This window comes from Lissotriton helveticus, chromosome 1_1, assembly GCF_964261635.1.
Source record: "Lissotriton helveticus chromosome 1_1, aLisHel1.1, whole genome shotgun sequence".
Lineage (NCBI taxonomy): Eukaryota > Metazoa > Chordata > Amphibia > Caudata > Salamandridae > Lissotriton > Lissotriton helveticus.
The window spans coordinates 2,081,668,657-2,081,693,738 of record NC_136057.1 but is presented as its reverse complement, the minus strand read 5'-3'; the positions used below and the strand labels follow the sequence as shown (position 1 = coordinate 2,081,693,738).

At 44.1% G+C, this 25,082-nt stretch overlaps 1 protein-coding gene across 2 annotated transcripts in view; it reads right to left on the bottom strand.

Moving 5' to 3' along the window:
• Positions 1 to 25,082, bottom strand: part of BCL10 (BCL10 immune signaling adaptor) — a 146,975-nt gene that overhangs the window by 85,483 nt on the left and 36,410 nt on the right. The window contains exon 1 of one of the 2 annotated variants that reach the window (XM_078645533.1): positions 21,808 to 22,173. The exons of the other annotated variant lie outside the window; for it this stretch is intronic. Coding sequence (XP_078501659.1) covers positions 21,808 to 21,891 — 84 coding nt within the window. The 5' untranslated portion in view covers positions 21,892 to 22,173. Of the gene's footprint in view, positions 1 to 21,807; positions 22,174 to 25,082 lie in introns of those variants that run through there. 2 annotated transcript variants of the gene reach the window in all.

Here is a 25,082-nt window from a genome sequence, read left to right as displayed (position 1 = left end):
CTTGTGACTCTGGGCAATAGCTTTCTTAATCATCCTGACGGCCCTCAGTGCCTAGAGACTCTTTAAGATGATTGTTTGCGCTTTACAAATGTGGATTATTATTATTATTACTTGTATTCCTTACCATCTGCACATATATACAAAAACCTTGTATTAATATTGTTTTGCAGCCTTAAGAAATTCTTTGGACGAAACACGCGTCAGCTGTCTATCTGTAATGAAGAACATATTTCTACTGAACCGCCACACGTCTGTGCAGAGAATAAAGCATCTATGACACCAAACTAGAAGTCTGAGACAAGAAGATTATTACATCTAATTTTATACTTCAACAGTGGACTGCATGTGTGTGCTTGGGTTTTATTATTGAATATAGCCAACCAGGAGTTTTTGCTCTGGCAAATACACCCAAGGCGGCGCGGTCTATCACAGAGAAAACACCACACTAAGAAAAACTCTGATTCTACAACTGACATTCCCTTAATATATCTGTGCAACAATCTATGTGTGGGGTTGGATGTCATAACCACCGCGGTGTTTTTTTAATAGGGTTCTCCCAAGGTATTCTCTACATACATCAATGTGAACTCAACTGAAACCTTTTGAACCTTCGGTGAAGAATCTTGTTGGATTACAGATCAGAAATAGAGACAATTTAAATTGTTGTAATGACTGTAGCAGACTGGGTTGGATGTCACATAAATTGCACAAAGGGAAACGGAGCTAAAATTCCTGTCGTTGGAGATGGAGACCGCATACCAGTGACATTTTACTTATTGATTGAGTGTGGTAAAAAAATATGCATACTGAGAAGTTGAATGCATATTTCATCCATGAGGAAAGACTCCGTGAACTAGGGTAGGCAGGACTGAATGAAAGAGTGATATATATACAAAATGATCAAATGCTTATAGTCAATGGGATGTGAGGGGGCTTTTGTTTCAAACACACCACAATATTAGAGCAGGATGAACAGAAATGTTCTTTCTTGATGTTCTTCTGCTGCCATAACAGTCATACTTGACAGATACAGTCTAGTGACAATTATTTGAATCGAATACAATTTCACCAATGATAAGGGATCATTTGGCTGTATTATTCTTCTATTACCAATTAATAATGGGAGACATGGAATGTTATATGACCTTCGACCTCTAGGGCATGTCACTTTTTATCATTCTTTGATTAATTCATATATGCATATCCTCTCCTGGCACAGTTCCAACACCTCTCCGAGGTTAGAGGCCACAAACTATTTGTGGGACTACCTCAGGTAATAAAGGGGCCAGATTGATGTTTTGATGACTATGACTAGATCCCTACTCTTGACTAACAGATCATGCTTCAATATCTCGACACACCAGTTAGCCACTATCAGTGTACATCTCCTGACTGTTACTAATAGTACAATAGATAGAGAAAGCAGGGAAAATGGGGAGAAGGAGAGAAAAATAGTCATGACCCAGATTAAGGGGGGGGGATATTTGTGGTTCTCAGATACTCTCACACAGAGCCTATTGCTGACTAGTACCAACAACTCAATCTCCAGTGATTCATATAAAGCTGCGTGCTGCAGAGAATGGATGAATTTCCATTGCCTGTGTCTATTTCTTTGGTCCTCTCTCCAGTTAAGATGTGATCAGAGGTCTGGGTGGTAGAGGCGCCACTTTGCTATGTTAATTATATTCAATATAGCACACGACTCATCCATGGGCATCTTGACGCTGTCAGCAGTTGCAGCAAGTATTGGCAAAGATTGGTAATTTTAAAATAAGTAGGCTTTCAGAAATTCCCTAAATTGACAATAGTTCGAGCAAGTACAAACGTGCAGCGGGAGCTTATTTTAATAGGAGGGGGCCAAGTAAGAGAAAGCTCTCCCCTGCATCTAGTCAAACAAATACGGAAGGCACAAAGCAAGCTTCTGCTGGGTACATACAATTTAATTTTCAGTTGCAGATAGCGGAGGCCTTTGCTCCTTAAGGCATTGTGGGTGAGAAAGCAGATCTTACAATGCTCCTTTTTTTCACTGTCAACCAGTGTAGATCCTTTAACAAAGGGGCCGACGGAGTGGAAGGAAGATTGAGAACGAGCCTGGCTGCCATGTTTTGGACTACCTGTAGTTTAGCTACCAGTCTATCATTTATTGCACCAGTAGTGCATTGTCGTAGTCTATTCTGCTTACTACCAGGGCTTGAACTAGCATTCTTCTGGCAGATATTGGAAGACGCATATTCTGATAGCACAGTCCAGTCGTAGCCAAAATATGATCTTTCATTAATAGGGCTTGTTCGATTTTTATAACAAAGTTCTTCACAGATTGTTTGGGCAAAGGGATTGAACCCAGTTGGGGGGGGGCCACCACTCATCGGATTACAAAGAGGTGGATTTGCCAAACAGCACAATCTCCGTCTTATCTACGTAGAATGGTCATTCATCCAACTAGAAAGGACTATCACTCCCCTAAGCAAAATTCTTTTTTGGTGACGCCAGATCTGATCCAAATGTGAACATCAACTTGGTATCATCTGCATAAGAGATTATTCCAAAGCCATACGGCTCTACAATCTTAGCAAAGGGTGCCACATGAATGAATGAATGAATGAATGAAAGAGTTTTTGTTATATAGCTCGGCGTTCACTCCAAGGAGCATCTTGGCGCTTAGCGGAGAGAAAAGGGGCATCTGGTGATGTATTATAGAGGAAAAGGGAGGCTGAGAGAGAAACTTTAAATCAGATATAGCGCTAGATTATCTGAGGTAGCAAAGATCCATGTTTTGAGAAGGCTTCTAAAGGTGAGTTCCGTTTGTGTGTGCCTCAGCTGAGTCCCTAGTAACACCATAGTCTCCCCCCCCGTCCCCTTGTGTTCAATTTGAAGTTGGGGACAGTTAGCAGATTTTCTGATGTGGACCGCAAAGTGCGTTTGGTGTTATATGGCTTGATGTTGGATCTTCGATATTCTGGTCCAGTTTCGCTTATGGCCTTGTAAGTAATGGTTAGGATCTTAAAGAGAGTCTTTTTGTGAACTGGTAGCCAGTGAAGCGTTTTAAATGCTGCAGCTGAGAGAGAGTCCCCTAGGGAGCTTGAGTACCAATCTAACCGCAGAATTCTGGACCACCTGTAACCTTTTCACAACCATCTTTTTTGTTCCTGCATAGAGACTGTTGCAGTAGTCCAAGCAAGATAGAATTAGAGCCACTACAACAGTCTTCCTAGCAGGCAGTGGGAGTAGGTCAAAAACTTTTTGGAGGGTTTTTATGATTTGGAAACACATGCCTTCAGTGGCAAACGCATGCTTGTAAAAGATAGTGGGGGGTCCAATTTTATTCCTATTTTTTTTTAACTGTATCAGCCGTTGTGGGTACATATACATAAATGTAAACAATAGCCCTGTGGAACACCCCTGTCCAGTCGCATTTTGCACGAGGTATAAGGGCTGATGGTAACAGTTTGGTATCTGTTTTCCATGAAACGATGCAGCCATTTAAGAGATGTGCCTTGTAGATCAATCTCGTTTCTTGCCCTCGAGTGATGTGAAGACAACTAGCCAATGAGCTACGCTGCCTCCTTCCACTTAGTGATGACTTCTTGCAAACTGTGACATCTGGCTATCCATGCTCTTGAAGTGTGGAACTCCTTAACCCAATCCAACTAACCTTAGGCTGGCACTCCCCTTGAAAAAGCAGTGTAAAAAGAGCTTCTCTCTCTGCTCGAGATACCAGGCTGTCTGCCTAAATACAAGAGCAGTCCCCTTCCTTGTTTAATCACCATTTAAAGTCAGCTTCCTCTTAAAGCTGTCCTCTTGGACTCACATCCAGTCTTGGCTATCCTGCCAGGAGGAGGTTGCAACTCTTCCCACAGCAGATCCATTGTTTGGCGTCCTGATGGCAGTCTCACCTTTGCCCAATGAGGGCAGAAGGATGTCTCTAGGACAGCAGCTTGAGTGCAACTGTGAACACCTACTGGAGACTTTCTGAAGTTGCTAAAGTTACATTAAAACTCGACTTGAGCAACAAGTTGTGCTTTCATGCAACAATTCATTTGATACCTTGGACCAACATGTTTAGTAGTCAAATTTGGAAGTTAGTTTGACTGCTGAGTTGTCAGAGTATAACTCTATACTCGCCAATGGGACTACTAGCCTTTCCACAGTACAAACAGTGCATGGATTTTTATGTCACGACATGTAAAAGTTAACAAAACAAATGCCCATCTTTTTGATAGAATGAACTTATCCTTTAGGGCTAAGTAGGCCTGCCTTAGGGGCAAACTTATGAATGATAAGACAGGCAAAGCCAATAGGTCTTGTGTATGCAAAAAACTATTGGCTTGCCAATGTGTTTTAGCCTTGCTTTACACCATTGTGACTGTTCAGCATGGCTAAAAGTAGACTAGAATGACCCAAAGTGCAGTGGTGCAGAGTGATGCAGAGTAGAGTGTGGTGCCATAGAGTGGCAGAGAGTAGAGTGATGTGGAGTGATGTATACTGGCATAAAGTGCAATGGTGCACAGTACCTGCCACTGCAGTGTCTATGCGCAGTTTGGTACTGCCATGTCGATCTGGCAAGTGCACTCAGTTGCCAGGCCCCAACCTTCGCCGAAGAAACTGATGCAGCGCATATCCGCGGCTTGAGAAATCGCAGCACACAGCATCAAGTGCACCGGTCTCTGAAGTCTGAGCTCACCACACTAACTCCGACACCAGCCCTGCTGTGAGGCTGCAAGAATCCATGCATCGTTCCTGATCTCCGCATCACATCGAGGCACCAGGTCTGTCGCATAATTGGGGGATGCAGTAAGAAACAGATGCATCACCTCCCCACGCAGTAACAAACTGACACATCACCTCCTCTCCTGTAAGGAACTGATGCATCACCTCCCCCGGAGCAAGGAACAGATCATCACCTTCCCTGAGTATAAGGAACTGTTGCATCTCCTTGCTTGCAACCCTTTTGGTTTGTGTGCGCAACGCATCCAATATACTTTGTGTGAAAAGTGTTGTATCTGCAATTTGCTTTGTACTGAACTATTCCTACCATTTGAAAGTCATATTTGTATTACTATATTGTAGATTTTTGGTCTTGTTTGGTTTAGATAAAGATTACTTATTTTTCTAAACTGGTGTGGTGTCCATTTGCAGTGATTTTACTCTATTACTGTATGTGTTCACAAAGGTCTCGGAGATAAGCCTGTCTGCTTGTGGCAAACTACCAAGTGGATGAGCGGGGGTTATTATGTCTGCTTGTGGCAAACTACCAAGTGGATGAGCGGGGGTTATTTAAGAAGTGTATCCCCTTACCCTGACTAGGAAGAAGGGTCCCTACTTGGACAAAGGTACTTACCTCTGCCTACTAGAGACCCCCATTTCTAACAGTGTAGACTAGAGTGGTGTAAAGTGCAATGACATGGAGTGGAATGTTTGCAGAGAGGGGCAAGGAGTAGAGTGGCAAGGAGTAGAGTGGCAAAGAGTAGAGTGGCAAAGAGTAGAGTGGCAAAGAGTAGAGTGGCAAAGAGTAGAGTGGCAAAGAGTAGAGTGGCAAAGAGTAGAGTGGCAAAGAGTAGAGTGGCAAAGAGTAGAGTGGCAAAGAGTAGAGTGGCAAAGAGTAGAGTGGCAAAGAGTAGAGTGGCAAAGAGTAGAGTGGCAAAGAGTAGAGTGGCAAAGAGTAGAGTGGCAAAGAGTAGAGTGGCAAAGAGTAGAGTGGCAAAGAGTAGAGTGGCAAAGAGTAGAGTGGCAAAGAGTAGAGTGGCAAAGAGTAGAGTGGCAAAGAGTAGAGTGGCAAAGAGTAGAGTGGCAAAGAGTAGAGTGGCAAAGAGTAGAGTGGCAAAGAGTAGAGTGGTGCAGTCCAGACCGGCATAGAGCGCAGTGGCAGAGAGTGCATTCATTTTGAGTAAAGTGGTGTAGAGTGCAGTGGTTTAGAATATAGATGTGTAGAGTGCAGTGACAGAGTAGAATGGTGCAGAGTAGAGTCTGGAGTGCAGTGTTGCATAGTACTGTGGCACAGAGTGGTGCACAGTGGAGTGGCATACAGTGAAGTGGTGCAGTGGCATAGAATACATTGGCAAAAAGTAGAGTGGTGCACAGTAGAGTAGAGAGACGTAGAGTGAAGTGGCATACAGTGGAGTACAGTTGAGTGGTGCAGAGTAGAGTGGAGTGGCTTAAAGTGGAGTAAACATTGTGTGGTAGTGTACTGCCAATACAGACTACACATTTTCAACTGAAATGACCACTACATTTGCACATACATACAGTTTGATTGAGAACAGTATACAACACACAAACGATAATGTGTGGAAATTTCATCACATCGGTATTGATTTGTTTTGATTTCATTAAAATATTCCCGTACACCATACTTCAAATTTACAAAAAATACACAGCCCATTAATGACATTTAAACTTGGTTGCGTGCTTGATAAAAAAAAATAAAAAAAATCACTGCAAGATTGTCACATAAATCCTCTCAGTTTGAAGTTGGAGAAAGGAACCATGAACACTAAGCTTCTTCAAAGACAGAGCCTGACATTTGACCCCTGTCTTTGAATGAACAGCAAATGCGACAAGATAAGAACAAGCTTTAAAGGCATGTTTACAGTAATCGAACACTGGTGGAAGCATACAGTAAACAAGATATGTTCTCCGGGAGGGGCAAACTCAAGCAGGACAACCTAAAACAAAGCCAGAAATGGAAAGCAGCCAAATGAGTTACAAACCACAAAGCCCATGGTAAGCAGTGGGTGGAATGCCTGCCCAGAGAAGCTTTCAGAATGTCCCCTCAAGATTTCATTAGCTAGTTTTCGACCTGAAAAGGAAGTGTTGGCAATGGCCCTTTTTGCAGGGTTATATCTAAACTTTTTGCTTCCTCCTCCTTTGTTTTTCCTAAACTGTGGTTTTTGGCTACAGGACTCTGGACACCCTTCCACTGCTGATCAGTGCTAAGGGCATATGCTCTCTGTGTAAATTGTTATTGTGATTGCTTATCCATGATTGGCATATTTGTCTTACCAGTAGGTCCCTAGTAAAGTGCACTGAGTGTGCCAGGGCTGGTAATTGAAATACTTCCAGTGGGCCTGCAGCATTAATGGTGCCACAAACATGAGTAGCCCCAAAGACATGTCTCAGGCCTGTCACCACAGTGCCTGTGTGCAGTTTGCCAACTGCCATGTCGACCTGGCCAGTGTACCCACTTACCAGGCCTTACGCTTCCCTGTTCTTACACCTAGGACACTCCTATGGTAGGTCCAAGGTACCCCCATGGGCAGGGTGCAGTGTAGGTAAAATGTAGGACATGTACTAGTGCGGGTAACATGTCCTGATAGTGAAATACCGCCAATTTCGTGTTTCACTATTGAAAGGCTATCTTGCCCAAAGGCCAGACTGGGGAATGTTAAGTAACATGTTTACCTCATATCTTCCTATAGGAGTGAAATAGAAAATTGGAGTCTGGTACCCCTGAACTCAGAATTTAATAACACATCTTTTAGTAAAGGTGTGTTTTAAATCCTGTGTTCAAAAATAGCACTTTTAGAAAGTGGCTATTTACTTGTACAACCTTTCTGTGTGCCGCTGCCTGTTTGTGGATTGACTGTCTGGCTTTATAGGGGCATGGGGGCTCCAGGAGTCTGGGTGAGTCAGCACTAGGCTGAATAGACCTATCTGCATTTGGAGTGGTAGGCGGAGTAGCACCTGGACCTGAATAGGGCTGTGCCTGCCTTCCACAATGCTGGCTCCAACTCCTGTGGTGCGTCTAATGACCCTGGCCCACACTGACATAGGAAGAAGTTGTGCACTGGCAGAGTGCACCCAGAACTGGTTTGGACTGGGTCCAGGACCCATGTCACATAGAGAACAAAGACTTTTGGGGTTTAAATATGAGAGCTGAAACCCCTGAATTTCAGACTTCTTCGTGATCAAGAGGAATACCTGCCAAAGAAGATCAGCTGAAGAGACTGAGAAGAAGTACTGCCCTTGCTGTGTCAGGGGTTGGCATGCAGTTTGCTGTTTCTGCTGAGGAGAGGATCAAGGGACATTGCTGTGTGCTGTGTTCCCTGCTTGAAGAAGGACTTCGTTGTGTGCTGTGCCCCCTGCTTGAAGAAAGACTTTGCTGTGTGCTATGTCCATCTGAAAAAAAGTCTCCAAGGGCCTGAGAAGAGCTGGCCTCCTGTTTCTGAAGTCCCAGGCACAAAAGGACTTCACCCCCAGCTTCCCTGACTTCTGACCTGCCCTGAGGTGCCTCTAACTGTGTGTGAGGCCCTTGCTGCTGGGAGATGGAAGTGCGAGGCAACGAGGGAGAAGCGTGACGCCGCCGCAGCAGTCGCCATCACATCGCCAAGGAAGCATATCGCAGCTGCCACTGTGTGCCGTCGCATCAATGGAGAAGCATGTCGCCGGACCGTCGCATTGCTAAGGAAGCATGTCGCCGCTGATCCACATCGCATCACCGGAAAAGCGTGCCGCAGGGCCTGTTGCGGCTCAAGAAAGCACCGATTTTGCCGCACAGTTGTTGGGCGTGCATGCATCGCATCCACGTTGTCGCATCGCATCAGAGAGACATCGCACTGGATTGTCGCAAAGCATCAAAGCGCCATCTTGTTGCCAAGGAAGCATGTTGCCGCTGCTCGCCGTCGCATCACCGGAGAAGCGCATCGCCGGACCGTCGCACCATTAAGGAAGCGCATCGCCGCTACCGCTGATCACCATCACATCACCAGAGAAGCATGTCGCAGGGCCTGTCGCTGCTCAAGAAACCGCTGATTTTGCCACACGGCCGTCAGGCGTGCACGCATGCATCCACGTTGTTGCATCGCATCAGAGACGCTATTTTATCGCATAGGATCGTCGCAACGCATCAAGGCGCCATCTTGTCGCATCGCAACCGGAGCGCAGGAAGAGTCGACACATCGCCTTCTCTGAGACCCTTTTGTTTGCTCTGCGTTACGCATCTAAGGTACTTTGAGAGAAAAGTGTTGCATTTAACATCTACAAGTTTATTTTTGCAACAACCCTTTTTAAAGACATTCTATTGAGTATCTGTACGTTGGATTTTTGTCATTTTGGTCTTGTTTAGTTTAGATAAAGAGATTTTATTTTTCTAAACTGGTTTAGTGTCCATTTGTGATGTTTTCACTGTGTTACTGTGAGTGTTGGTACAAATACTTTACATATTGTCTTCGGGATAAGCCTGTCTGCTCGTGCTAAGCTACCAAGGGGGTGAGCAGGAGTTATCTAAAGTGTGTATCCCCCTTATCCTGACTAGAAGCAAGGGTCTCTATTTGGACAACGGTACCTACCTCTGCCAACTAGAGACCCCAGGGATGTGGAATTCCTATAGCCCGACGCCCAGGAGATATTGTTTGGGGTCAAGGGCAACAAGTTTTAATGTGTATTTTGTCCTTGGGACAAGTATGCCCAACCCCCTGCAGCACAAACCCTTTGGCTGCCAGTTTGCAGTCCCACATTAAAGGTCAGGGAAGGGCACTGCCTGCAGTTAAGTTAATATTTGTGTGCATATGTTAATGCTGTTCAAATTTGTATTTATGGTTCATTATTTTAAAGCCTTTATTATTAGGGTGAATGCTCTAATTAAATGTAAATTCTGACTGCACTACTGACAGTGGTTCCAGTATAAAAATGTATACACACGGTTTCAAAGTTTAGCAATATGAAGCTATGCATAATGCTCCCAGAATGCTCTATGATTACATGCAAATATATGCAGAAGCCTGAAAGCAAGATTAATGATTCTTCGCTTTCAATATAAAATGTTTCTAAATGAAAGTAGGGAAAAAAACATTTAGCTAAAGTACTGTAAAATTTCAGGTACCATTTCTTAGCAGCATCATTTAGTAAAATGTGTTGATGCATGCTAGTATTTCCCAAAGATATTCATATTGGAAAATCAGAGTAACCAGTATCAATAGGATTATGGAAAACAAAAATAAACAAGCATTGGCAAAGCCAGTAGGTCTGAAATTGCTGGTCAGTGTTTTAGTTTTAGAAATACGTGACTTGGTTTGGCATTGTTTTTGTAAAACCTTATTGATGTGAGAGATGCCGGGACCTCACCATTACAACAAACATTCCCAAAAGCAAAAATTGTTTTTGGTCTCAAAAAGCAAACACTGCAAATTAGTTATTGGCACTGAACAAAACTATGTTGTGTGCCGATATGCTCCTTGTGAAAGAGCAGAATGCTGTCACACAGTGAAGTCAGCCAATAGAGAGAGAGAGAGAGAATTTCAATAAACCCAAAAGGTCATGGTTAAGGCCAGACAAAACCAGGGGCCCAATTATTAAAGAAAGCCTCAAAAGTGCACCCGTGGTATATGTACTTGCATTAAGTTTAGCTATATGGTTTTCGTGAATTCACAAGAATTTACAAAAGTAGGACAAGAAATTGTAGTCCTAGAAAATATTTGTGAACTGCATTTTAGCATGAGCAATATGTGCATGTGTAGATTTGCTCATGCGAAAACCTGAGTGTTTGCAAGTTCATTTTCCCTCCAACCACTTTTTTCCTAACTCTGGAAGAAGGTTTGTGTCTGCCATTATCAGGAGTACATTTCCAACATTTCTCAGTATGGGACAAGATTAGAGAAGAGTTGTTGAAAACCCTTAAACATGCAGGTTAGTAGGTTTGCACAGACTCAAAAGGGCATTCCAGCCATGAAACTATTGCTTACCACTACCTTCAGGCCCAGTATGTAGATCTGCCGAAACATGGCAACATAAAGGAAATGCTAGTATTCAAACACTACCATGGTATGAGCCCTGGCATAATCAGAGAGGCTATATAAGAGCTCTTATATAATGAGATTGCTGCCATAATTTGTCGCACACTACATGGCACCAAAGGGACAAGTGGATTTTGTTACAGGACAAGTAGATTTATGAAGCAACCTGCCCCATGGACAAGTAGATATTTTGATAAATTCCACACCCCTGGACCCCCAGTTCTAACATTGGTAGCAGCGGTGGGATTTGAACTTGTATTTGTACAGGACCACAGTGATTGGTGTACATCACTGGAATAGTGCAGACCACTACGCAACCACATATGGTGTTTTGTCTTTGGTTCTATATTTGATCTGATCCTGGAGTCATCCACGTGTCATGTCTCAGAAGGGTAAACCAGCAAGTGATGTTGCAGAACTAGAGTATGATATTGAAATGTTAAGTACTTACAAAGCAGGTCAACTCAAGCTGTTCTGCAGGAGCTTTGGATGTCCCATGAAGAACAGCTCCAGGAAGGGGGAGCTACATAAGGCCTTAGGGGCTGGCGAGACAGAGGATGCACAAGGGGATGGTTTCAGGTCACAGGACCTGCCTGTGTCCAGAGCAGCCTCCAGGGCTGGAAGCAACCATTCCGCTAGAGGTTTTTCCGTAGAGGAGTTGGAGGAAAACCAAAGGATTAGAGATCATGAGTTAGAAGTCTTGAGGCTCGAGACGGAGATATTGGAAATGGAGAGATAGAGGAATTATGTCTCTGAAGAACTGAAATTAACCTTGGCGCATGAATTAAGAACGAGGGAGCTTGATTTGGAGCTCAAGAGGCTTGAGGCAGTGAGTGTCTCAGCCCAGCAAGAAGAAAAGTGTTTAGCTCAGGAAGTTCGCTTTGCTGAGTTGGAGGTGGAGTTAGCTCAGATGGTGGCAGCAAGATTATGTTATCTAGTGCTGAAGGAGAAGTACAAACACCCAGAGATGTGGTGCCTGACTTGAGGGAGGGAGTTGACATACACCAGGGGGTTCAGGTTTATGAGATAGCTCCAGTGGTGTGCAGTGCCCTATAATTAGATTGGGGAACTGACACAGGGGATCAGATTTCAAGTGGTGGGAGGGACAGTCTACTGAGCCTAGATGAGAGGTGCAGGGAGAGGGGTTCCCCCATGTTAGAAGTCCTGGTGTGTGAGTGTGGAGACCGCCCAGAAGAGTGTGGGTTGAGTGAGAGAGACAGTCAGACACTGTCTTGCCCATCTCAGGAGAGTGGTGTGGAGTACTTGTGTGAGGCACTGGATGGTGAGGCAAAGGGTAGCTTGGTTGACAACTGTGGAGGGCTGTGTGATTCATTTGTTGGAGAGCATATTTTAAGTCCCTGTTTTCCAGAGCTATGCCAACGCCGGTGGAGTGTGAGTTCACTGATTCCAGGGAACTTAGGTTGGAGGCAGACCTCTTGGTGGATTCCAGAGGGTCTGAAGAGGCATTTGGGAGTGATCCTAAAAGGAGTGGCTCATGTATCTTCCGGTCCTGTGTGGTGGAAGAGCTTTAGAGTAGCTCAGCTAGGTCCTGATGTAGTAGGAGGGGTGTAGGAGCTCACCTCCTGTCTCAGTGTGGAGAAGGAGTGAGTGTGGGTTGTGTTCCACGGTGCCTGAGACCCAGTCCCAGGGTCTTGATGGTTCCCAAAGGTTGGGAGTCCATGCAGTACTAGTAGGCCATTTGAGGGGGATCTCCTAGTGTCAGGAGACCCTGGAGCGTCTGTAAACGGAGCTCCATTGGTTCTGGTGTCTGGCAATGCCGCTCCTAAGTGGAGGGTGCAGAAGTCCAGAAGCAGGGGTGAGAGGGGGAGTGAGTTCCCAGTGGGAGAACCAGTCAGGGGCTAGCCAGAAGAGCAGTGTCTCATATGAGTGACCATGGTGACACCACTTCTGTCCTGGGGGATCTTGGCGCACTGTCAGATGGACAGAGGTCGGGATATCTGCGCCAGGCAGACTGTCACACAGCACATGAGCCCTAGTTACCCTCGGGGGGAGCTGTATGCGCCCCCGGAAGTCCTGGTGTGCCAGGCAAGTATTCAACCGCAGGGTATAGCCCCAAGGTAGGGATGTCAGGTTCAAGTTCTGCCTGACCTGGAGGGAAGAATGACTGTAAGCAGTGTCCTGACCGGTTTGTCTTCCAGGGGTACCACTCCAGGTGGGAGGGTGTAGCACTCTGGAAGGGAGTGCAGAGCGAGGGAGTTCTCACCTCTGACCCCAGTTCAACCTGAGGATTTAGATCCCAGTTTGGTACCACCAGTTGCAGGAGAGAGGTCCTGAACTGGTGGGAGAGTTGCGTTCTGAAGGTGCCTCTCAAAGGAGGGGAGCGCGAACCCCAGAAGGAGAGGTAGGGGGAGGAGAGCCTCGTCCGTAACATCTGGTCAGCCTGAGTGTACAGACCCTGGGCTGGCGGCCAGTGTCAGGATGCCATTCCTGACTTGGCAAGAGGGAGAGTGGAGTAAAGGTACCAGGCACCTGGGGCTACTGACCCCCACTTTCTGGCGCCACAGAGGTTAGAGAGGCTGGACAAGAATGAGGCCTGGCTCTCATCACTGACAGCCATCAGTGGCCACTGTGGCTGGTTGTCCTGGTGGACAGAGTTGCCCCTTGGAGGGGGGGGGATGGAGTCACACCCTGGGGGTGGAGTCCCACCCTGGGGTGGACTGGGCCACACTGTGTTGGCCAGGTGGGTACTGTCTGCCAGTGCAGACACATCTGTGAGCAAAGTAAGTTTAGGCGCTGCACAGATGGGGTCCCCAGGTAAAGAGAAGGGTCCCCCATGGGTTAGCCCGGTGGGCCCTGAGAGAATAGAGGGATCCAACTGGGTTCAGCAAGGGGTAGAACAGGAATAGTCCCCTGCTGTTCAAGCCAGGTTCCATGTTATGTCGCCCCAAGAAGGGAAGCCCATCAAGGTATTGATTGGTCTACCCTGGCTTTAGGCTGGAAGGGAGTTGTGTTGGAAATGGCCCTTTTTGCAAGGTTATCCCCAAATGTTTTGCTTATCCCTCCTTTCTTTTTCCTGACCTGTGGTTGTTGGCTATAGGACTCGGGGCACTTTTCCACTGCTGATCAGTGCTAAGATGCATATTCTCTCAGTGTAAATTGTTATTTTGATTGGTTATTCATGATTGGCATAATTGTCCTACCAGTAGGTCCCTAGTAAAGTGCACTGAGTGGGTCAGGGCTGATAATTCAAATGCTACTAGTGGGCCTGCAGCACTGATTGTGCCACAAACATGAGTAGCCCCAAAGAGATGTCTCAGGCCTGCCACCGCAGTGCCTGTGAGCAGTTTGTTAACTGCCATGTCCACCTGGCCAGTGTACCCACTTGCCAGGCCTTACCCTTCCATTTTCTTACATCTAGGACACCCCTATGGTAGGCCCAAGGTATCCCCGGGGCAGGGTGCAGTGTATGCAAAAGGTAGGACATGTACTAGTGTGGGTAACATGTCCTGATAACGAACTACTGCCAATTTCGTGTTTCACTATTGAAAGGCTATCTTGCCAATAGGCCATAACGGAGAATGCTGTGTAACATGTTTACCTGCATATCTTCCCATAGGAGTGAGATAGAAAATTGGAGTCTGGTATCCCTGAACTCAGAATTTAATAACACATCTTTTAGAAAAGGTGTTTTTTAAATCCTGTGTTTGAAAATAGCACTTTTAGAAATTGCCTATTTTCTTGTTCAACCTTTGTGTGCCTCTGCCTGTTTGTGGAGTGACTGTCTGGCTTGAGAGTGTCAGAGGCTGGGGTGGCTCCAGGAGTCTGGGCGAGTCAGCACTAGGCTGAATAGACCTATCTGCATTTGGAGTGGTGGGAGGAGTAGCACCTGGGCCTGAATAGAGCTGTGTCTGCCTCTCACACATAGAGAACAAAGACTTTTGGGGTATAAATATGAGAGCTGAAACCCCTGAATTTTAGACTTCTTCGTGATCAAGAGGAATCCCTGCCAAAGAAGATCAGCTGAAGAGACTGAGGAGAAGTAGTGCCCCTGCTGAGGTTGACCTGCAGTTTGCTATTTCTGCTGAGGAGAGGATCAAGGGACATTGCTGTGAGCTGTGTCCCCTGCTTGAAGAAGGACTTTGCTGTGTGCTGTGTCCATCTGAAGAAAAGTCTCCAAGGGCCTGAGAAGGGCTGGCCTCCTGTTTCTGAAGTCCCAGGCACAAACAAACTTCACCCCCAACTTCCCTGACTTCCTTGCTGGAAGTTCTGACCTGCCCTGTGGTGCCTGTAACTGTGTGTGAGGCCCTTGCTGTTGGAAGCTGGAAGTGCGAAGCAACGAGGGAGAAGCGGGACACCGCTGCAGCAGTCGCGGTCACATCGTCAAGGAAGCATGCTCGCCGTCGCATCACCGGAGAAGCGTATCGCCGGACCGTCGCACCACTAAGGAAGCGCATCGCCGCTACCGCTGATCACCATCAGATCACCAGAGAAGCATGTCGCAGGGCCTGTCGCGGCTCAAGAAACCACTGATTTTGCCACACGGCCGTCGGGCATGCACGCATGCATCCACGTTGTTGCATCACATCAGAGATGCTATTTTATCGCATAGGATTCTCGCAACGCATCAAGGCGCCATCTTGTCGCATCGCAACCGGAGCGCAGGAAGAGTCGACACATCACCTTCTCTGCGACCCTTTTATTTGTTCTGCGTTACGCATCTAAGGTACTTTGAAAGAAAAGTGTTGCATTTACCATCTCCAAGTTTATTTTTGCAACAACCCTTTATAAAGACATTCTAATGAGTATCTGTACGTTGGATGTTTGTCATTTTGGTCTTGTTTAGTTTAGATAAAGATATTTTCTTTTTCTAAACTGGTGTGGTGTCCATTTGTGGTGTTTTCACTGTATTACTGTGAGTGTCGGTACAAATACTTTACACATTACCTTTGGGATAAGCCTGTCTGTTCATGCCAGGCTACCAAGGGGGTGGGCAGGGGTTACCTAAAGTGTGTATCCCCCTTACCCTGACTAGAAGCAAGGATCCCTATTTGAACAAAGGTACCTACCTCTGCCAACTAGAGACCCCAGTTCTAACAGGAAGTTTGGACTTTAATATTGGTTTAAATGGCGAGGTGGAGTTAGCAGTTTTAAACTGCTATGCAAACCTGGAAAGTCAGACTGGGAGCCATGTTTTCCATTCTAACACTTGTGGTGTCACGGAGTGCTGCAGGGCCTCGGTACCCTAGTAAGTTAACTTATGCCGATTGTGGGAAGACCTATCAGACATGTACATTTTAAGGGTCAGAGCACTGGCACCGAGGCAGGACACAGTGTACTTTCAGTTGAAAAAAAAGTACAAAAGTTAGGGGTAGATCATGCAAAAAGAGGCATCTTCTTACAAAGGAGGTGTAGTTTGATCTTGAAAGTTCCAGATACAATTTAGTGTGAAGATGGCACACGGGGATCCCTTCTTTCGAATCCCTAAATATTGTGCATTGAATAACCATAAATATGGTGCACTGTTTAACCCTAAAATCTCTGCAGATCTAAGCTTTTGGCAAAAGATGCACCTCAAGTTTCATTTTTGAAATATGTAAGCTACGGTGAAATACTTAACTTTCCAATTTGCATCTCAATCAAACTGATTCACATCAAACCCAAAGAGTCATAATGAAACCAAACACTCCAAAACACAAAAAATGTCTATGTAAATATTACAATTTCCCTAGCCTGTCCGGATTACTGTTTCATGACAAGCTGACAAGTCACTGTAAAATTCACTGTAGAAATACAGGTTTGAACATAGGATACCAGACAGGAATTTTAGGCCCCCGGAAAGATTCAAGCAAGACTGGTTTGTCTGCACGCACATTTGACAGTCACTAACAACCCTCTCTTTACATACACCAGCAAGATAACCGAACAATTGTACAGAAGTGATTATCATCTTCACTGTTGTTTGGTCACTGCAGTGAGTGCCTTCTGTTCGCACTCCATTTAAATTCACAAAACAAACATTTGATTATAAAAATAATTCACAGGGCCAGGTTCACACTTTTTTCTTGCTTTCAATATGGATATGCATATACTGCTGTGGTGCATTTTTAAAATATAAAACTGTTAAATAATACTGCAATAGACTTCTGGGAGACACTGCACAACAGACACTTCAGTGAGGAGGAAAAGACCCGCCTCTGGGCCTCAGCCTCCAAGAACAAAGATTCCCCCCAACTGGCGCAAACAAAACACTGGCTTCTGCACAGGGCGTTCTGGACACCAGCTCGCCTAGCAGAAGTCGGTATCAGACAGAACGGCACATGCTGGAATTGCCACATAGCAAAAGGGGACTTGGCACACCTCATCTACGACTGCCCGAAAGTAAAGACATTCTGGAGGAAAGTGACTGAACTCATCAACACAGTAGTGGGGGAAAACATACAGCCTGGTTTCGGAGGGCTAGCCCCCGCATTCATGGCCCCAGACCTAGAGCGCAAAGAAGAGAGAGAACTGGTGGACCTCTTACTCACGGCAGCAGTCAAAACCATATTAGCGAACTGGAAGAACACAGCCAAGGCGACTTTTAAGGGCTGGGTCAATTGGGTCACCTTCCTCAGGGGAGCGGACAACATCACTGCAAAAAACTCATCCAAACCACATAGCAAGAAGTGAGATGTGGGCAGCTCTAGACGTACACCTGGGGTCACAAACCTCCGTAGACGGACAGCCACACAGCCCCCACCACTAGCACCAGACCGGCGAGAGGTGTACAACCAACGTATTGGCTTGTCCCCCCCCCTAACCCTCTCTCTCCCCCTTTCTCTCCACTCTTTTCCTCTTCTCCCTTGGGGCCTTACAGAAACTCCTAACCACCAAGACCAGCTTACCCAGACGTACGCCTAATGTAACCACGAAGGCACCAACTATTATACCTGTACCGCTCTTGCATTATCATTGTACTGTATAAAATTTCTCAATAAAAATCCTTGAAATAAAAAAAAGATACTACAGAAAACTTGATGTAACAAATGGATGAAGCACGTTTTACTTTCCCTCAGTTATGTCCAAAACAACATCGTCACCTTGGTTCTAGCGTGTAAAATTCTAGTTTAATTTGAAAACCTGGCTTGAAAATTCTAGTATAATTTGAAAACCCGGATTGAAGACATTGTGCCATAAAGAAGATGCGCCTCGTGGCCACGCAGATGCTCCACTTAACTGGTTTTGTGCAACATACAAATATGAACATAATTTCAATACACATCATATTTAAGATTCAATTAATCATACTATACTGATTACATGTTTATACGCAAAGCACAAATAGAAACGACATTAAAGAAGGGATCGCATAAAAACTAACAGAAATAAGTAAACAACAATGCATCAACAAAAGTGCAGCACCAACAAATCAAATATAAATCAAAAAACTGAACCATCCAAAAATTCTAAGGTAACCCTAGCTGCCAAAGTTTAGTGCAATCAAAGACCATTTGTGTCCATAAATAGGAATTGTTTTAAGCACATGAACCAAAAATATCTCCTGGTTTCATAGGAAGGACATTCCAGATGTTGGACACTGCCACTCTTAGTGATCATCACATTGTCGAATTATCAATAAAGTGCCGGGATTAGCTGCTTGAAATAAGAAAATGAACGAATCCCACCAGTCTCCGAGTAATCATTTTAAGTCTGTGCAAACCAAGGGGAGTTGGCCATACTATTTAAATCCAAAAATGAACCTTATGGGTCAGCTTTGTGTGGCATGAAATCAGCCCTGGAGTTACTTCAAAATTTAGTAATAGGCAACCATGCAATAATATTAGATGAAAAAAACTATTACAGTTTGGGCCAAAAATTAAGTGTTCTTTTTTCAAAGATGTTGGACCTTAAACTTAAAAAGTGAGTAGAAACTATAGCAGCAGTACTGACCTGGACCCACAATGCTATACATATAATGGGAGCATAATAGGCATTTTGGTCTGCTTCTTGTACCTCTTTGGGCTCTTAGATATTTTAGATGGCCATCCGATAACTGTGCGGCCCCTTCTATAGCACGGATCATGCCAGTGCTCATTTTGCGCTGGAACCATCAAGAGGGGGTGTTCTCATCTGCACGGGGGCGTGGCAACATGCAAATAAAGAAGCACTTCTGCACCTGAGTTCTGTTACAGAAGTGGGTGCACAGGCAAAGCAAATGTAGGGAGGTGCAAAGACAGGTCACTTTTGTCAACTGCACAGTGAGACGCAGACTGGAAGCTTCAAACACCTAGTCTATCTGTTACTAATGTTCTGTTTACTGTAAAAGCATGCATGCTCTGGGAGCAATGCATCTGTTGCAATATGACACCCTGTCCCAGTCTATGCTCAGCATATAGACACAAATATGGACATAGTACACAGCCTGAAGTATGTGCTGTAGTGTAGAGTGAGACAGCGCACAGTATTCATAACACCAACACCGGTCTGCTTATCAATAATGCACTGCCTCCGGAGAAGGCACAAGTAGGGACAGTGACCTTGAAATCAAGGAGAGGGGGCTCTTAAATCCAAATGTTCCCTTTGAATAGGGCCTCTGTTCAACAATTCACACCTGTCATGCAACGATACTCATACTTCACACATACTGTACAGACCAATTATTTAGAATGAATTAATGCACTTCTAAGTAAACTAGTTCTTTTTGTCAAACTATTAGCATATTTTAATCAATATAAAACTGTACACATTTGCATACCACACAGATAATAGCATCATTAAAAACACAAATTCATGTACATTATAAACACAGTATTCCTAAAAATAAAAAACTCACAAGAGAATTTAAAGAGACAATCCACTATGTCTTTTAAATGTTAAATGTTAATTAATACATAGACAGCATAAAGCATGGGTTTGAGTTCCCCGTCTATAACTTGTTGCTGATTTTTCCAAATTTAACACCAAATATAATCTGGGCGTTGATGCGTTTCAGTGGCGCATTCACAATAGGACCACCTTCTTCAGGACATAGAATTTTTTCTCCTTTAAAAAAAAAAAAAAGATCCTATATCAACCTTGTGTCAAACCGTTGCTACTGTACTCGGGTTAGAAAATCACTACGAGTAAGGGGCGAGGTGGGGAATAGAATGTCATAACATCTCTTATTTATGTGACATTTTCAGATCTTCAATTCAAAAGGTTAACAGGGGTAGTTCGATATGCATCCAGCATAGTGCGCCCCTTCTTATTCAAATCGCAGGTCTCAATCTTTCCCGTCAATTTTGCTACTTGACCGGGATTCATAGTTCCGAATCCCGGTCGAGGAAAAGCTTCAGGTGATGCGGTTTTGTCGGAATCAAAAGCCACGAACTAGTGATCCTGCTGCAAAATTGACGAGAAACATGGAGACCCGCGATTTGAATAAGACGTGCGACCGAGTGAGGTGCTGGCTCTATATATTTTAACTACTTTGATTGAGGTCAAGATTCAAACATCTTAAGGGGGCTCACTATACTGGATGCATATCGAACTACCCCTGTTAACTAAACTTTTGAATTGAAGATCTGAAAATTTTATATAATTAAGAGATGTTATGAAAACTCTATCCCCCACTTCACCCCTTACTCGTAGTGATTTGGAGAATTTCTAACCTGAGTGCAGTAGCAACGGTTTGACACAAGGTTGATATAGGATCGTTTTTTTTTTTTAAAAGGAGAAAAAAGTCTATCTCCTGAATAAGGTGGTCTTATTGTAAATGTGCCACTGAAACGCGTGGAGGCCCAGATTATATTTGGTGTTAAATTTGAAAAAGTCAGCAGCAAGTTATAGACAGGGAAGTCAGACCCATGCTTTATGCTGTCTATGTATATACCCAAATTAACATTTAAAAGACATACTGGATTGTCCCTTTACATTCTCCTGTTAGTTTTTTTATATTTAGGAATACTGTGTTTATAATGTATATGAATTTATGTGTTTTTTAATGATGCTAATAATCTGTGTGGTATTCTAATCTGTACAGTTTTATATGGACTAAAATATACTAATAGTTTGACTTAAAGAACTAGTTGACTTATTAGTGCCTTAATTCATTCTAAATAATTGGTCAGTACGGTATGTGTGAAGTACGAGTATGGTTGCATGACGGGTGTGAATTGTTGAACATAGGCCCTATGCAAAGAGAACATTTCTTTTAACTTTACAAGTATGGACAGCACATTCACTGTTATAAGGGACACTGTCTCAGGCTGTAACAAGTATACCCTGATAAAAGTGAGCCCCTGTGCAAACAGGGAGAGCACCCTTCAATTGATTTGAGCCCAGAGTTCAAATGAGAGATCGGGGCCTAGGATTAGAACCAGAATTTTAACAGACTGTCATAGGTTGTGTCCATAACCAAATTTTTTAATTTTATTTAAAGAGTCATGCTTTAGGAATGGCACAGCCCACAGCCCGCAAGCAGTATGTCAATTTTCTCACCATTATGTGAGTCTGCATCCAATGCTGCACCACCCTACATGATCCATGATCACCTGAGTCTAAGGAAGCAAGCAGGTATTATAAACTGAAGTTAGCACAGCACAAAACTCACAGCGTATAAATCAACGGAGTTTCTTGTTACATTTCCTGTATTCACACAAAAGTAGTGATGTGACACTTTCATATTTCATTGTATGTATGTGTATTTGAATATGTCAAATGCAGTCATAGAAGCACGGTTAAGGCTCAAAGGCACATGCAGTCAACGAGTGATAAGAGAGGTAGCTGGGACTGGAAGCAGAGGTGTACGGCAGCACTGTGATGGAGTGTGCTTTCAGTAGGTGCGTCTTCAACTCTTTCTTAAATTGGAGTGGAGGGCTGGCGGTCCTGATGAACCACTTACGAGAAATTAAGTAAATTAAATAAACTTTAAAAAAAAAATAACTAAAAGGGAAATCATTCAAATTAACAATCACATTAAAAGATCAGGTCAACCTGCGTCAATGACGGACATCAGAATAATTAATTAAATCAGGAGTATGACATTTTTACAATAGACTACTGAGACGTTTGCACGAGCTAATTATGTTACAAAATCTTACAAAAAACAAGGTGGGAATAAACAGGTCATGACATTAGAAAGAGCGCACAAGACTCGTACCTTGTAATTGATGCGCACGGAGTCGTCTAGTGTCCCCTTGCAGGTGCAGGGCCTCTCCTTACTCAGCCCGTGTTTCACAGACATACCTTCCCTTACACAGCCGCAGTAGTTGCACTTCCTCAATGGATGGTGAAATCGCTGCTGCACAAGGCACCCACCAAATCTTATTTTTCGGGACCGCTATGGCCGTATTAAAGCAGCAAGGATACTATTCGTAGACTCCGACAAAAAACGTAAATATACCAACCAATAATGGAGGGCTACTGCACTATCTGACTCTGCTCTGGATTGTGAAGGCAAATCAAACTGCTCCAAGCTAGAGTGCTGCACCCCAACTAAAGCCCCAAGAGACCGATCTCAAGCAGGAGAGACAGCATCACATCTCCCCCCTTTGCCTCTGCCTCTGCCATGCAAGGGTTGACAGACGTCAGAGTACAACTAACAACACCCAAAACAAGGAAGTTATTTGCATTCACCTCCATTCAAGAGAACTGGTTGGAAAACAGGGGAACTGAAACTTGTCAAAATGCAGTTATATTTTGGTCACGGGCTGCTACGATCATGCGAGTGTAAAGAAACTGAATTTGTGCATTTTAATAGACAGTTCAGTTGAAATATTCTAAAATAAAGTTTTAATCAACTTGTTATACAAAGAGTGGGTAAATTCATACATGAATCACTCAAAAGAAACAATTCAGATGGATGGAGTTAAACATTCCATCCTTACTTTTTTGTTGGGGTTAATGTTATCACAATGTTATGCGAGTTTCGTCAGAGTAGAGAGGTGTGACTCAAGTTGATGCTGACTGTTTGCAGAAAGCTAAGTTTTATGGGATTACAAACACACGTTACCAGTGTTATACCAGCAGTGCTCGGAAGACTACAATTACAGCTACTTACGTTATTTCTTCTGCTCGATTAGGTCTTTGGGCACGGGTCACTGTTTGCAAAATGTCACTTAATGGAAAAGGTCAAGCAAAGAGAAATACGGAAGGGAGGCCAAAAAGCACTGTCAACGCCAGTAGGTCTGCTTTTTGGTTGTGCATTACAACGTTGTGCTTTTCCCGATACTGCACTGCGCCACAAAAAAAAAATATAAGAAAAAAAAGTGGTTACAACTGTTTCATGGCCACTGCTCACGCTGTGATCGGCTCGCCATCTCCAAAAGGCATATACGTTCCTGGTCACACTGTGGTCTCCCCGGGTAGCAGTGATCATCAATCCATGTTTCTCGGTCACTAAGAGCGATGCCTCTCAAATGGAAGATGAAACTTCCCTCCTCTGCCTCGGTTTAAGACCGCCACCCAGTCACGGCTCACCCAATTGCTGTTCTTGGTTCTGGTCTGTTGACTGACAATGATATCCAGTGGAGGCGGTGTACACAATTCAGTATGGAGTACACTTGCACCACTCGCCCAAACAGTGCATCTACTGGTGAGCGGTGGGTAGTGCTGTGGGATGTTCATCTGTAGGTACCCGGAGTTTATGAATATCATCCTCATCTGTTCCACACTTCTACTGTTGGCCTTATTTAGTGACCTCATCAGACTCTTGACTTCACCATTGGCACGAGACCACATGGGCATGACCTTTGGATGGGAGATGCTGAGAGTTACCACTTATTCTTTGAACTCGCAACCCTGAAACGGCAGACCATTGTCCACCATCAGCTGTCGAGGGAAGCATACGATTGCAAATATCTTGTCCAGGTGACTTCTGGTCTGCTAAAAGTTAATACTCTTTGCTACCTCCAGCACTGGGACTTGGAGTAGGTGTTGATAAGCACCAACATGTGGCACCTGTCTGGCAGTGATCCAATTCGACACTGACTTTGTGCCATGGACCTGTGTTTGTGTCTTTTAGATGACAGGAACAGGTATGTCAAGTGCCCTGGCTGTCTGATGCCACTGGCATCCGGCAACAATGTCGTCCACATAGGCATAGATGGCTGGGAACCCCTTTCCTCATAGATGTTACTCGAACAGGGTCACTGACTAATGCAGGATTTATCTATGGCTAAAATTCCTTTCTCTTAGGTCAAGGTTACATCTGCATAGAGAAGAATGAAGCCTCAGGTATACAGCAAAGGGCAAAGCAATGCACCTTTTGCTGAAGTAAGCATCTGTGATGGGTCTGGCAACTTTCTGCGCATAATCCATTTCTACATCTACACCAACAAGTTATCTCAATGTTATTTGGCATCAGCACGCGCCTGGGATGAAGTGTAAAACAGAATGCATAGCTATAAATACGCATACAAATTCAGAGGAAGAAGAATGATCAAAATGAGACAAATGCTTTCAAAAACAAGAAAAAAACAGGAGCAGAATTTGAAAAAAGGAAGTTCATGTTCATTCCACAGGGATGTGAAATTTCATAAAATATCTATTTGCCCATAGGACGAAATGTTTTAGAAATCTACTTGTCCTACAAATAAAAAAAAAAATCAAATCCACATGTCGGTACCATGTAGAGAAGCTGGCAAATCATGTATGGCAGGAATTCACATGATCTGAGCCACTGAGAATGGACTCTGAATACGTTAGGGTCATATAAGGGTTTGTATTCCAGCAAGACTCCGAGTTTTCCACTTTTACACAAATCCATGCAGGGGCTAGAAGTAGGTGGGAAGCGGTAGTTCTATGGCTGGAAAGGCCTGCAAGTTTGTACACCCCCCCAAACTAGCATGTGTTAGGGGAGTCACCAATTCCTCTCCAATCTCTTACCAAGCATGGAGGAAATGGTTGAACATTTACTCCAAACAACGACAAGAGACATTTTCCAGGGTCTGAAAAAAAGGGGCAGAAGGAAAATAAATTTGCTCAGCAACGTTTTACATGAGCAAACCTACATGTGTAGGTTTACTCATTCAACAATTAAATGTACAAGTTTGCTAGGAGTAAAGTATCCAGGAATAATTCTGTACACTCTTGCAAATTCCTGAAAGTTGCATTTTAATAAATGATGTCTCCGTGAAATTGTATTTAAAGTTGGACTGTAGTTTAACAAAACAGTTTTTAAGGTGAGCAATATATATCTATATATTGCATTTTGAACGCAATCACTAATCTTGCTTATACATGCATTTGCATACAATCATGGAGAATTCTGAGAGCATTATAAATAGTCTCAAATTGTTCTATTTCACAACTGGCACATGCCGTAGACCAGGAGGATTGAGGATTGCTCCCGTTTGCTCGCATCGGCACACATCGCAGTGCCCTCTATAGGGTGTACATGCCGTTCCTATAGTGCGAATTTGGAATTCATGCGTC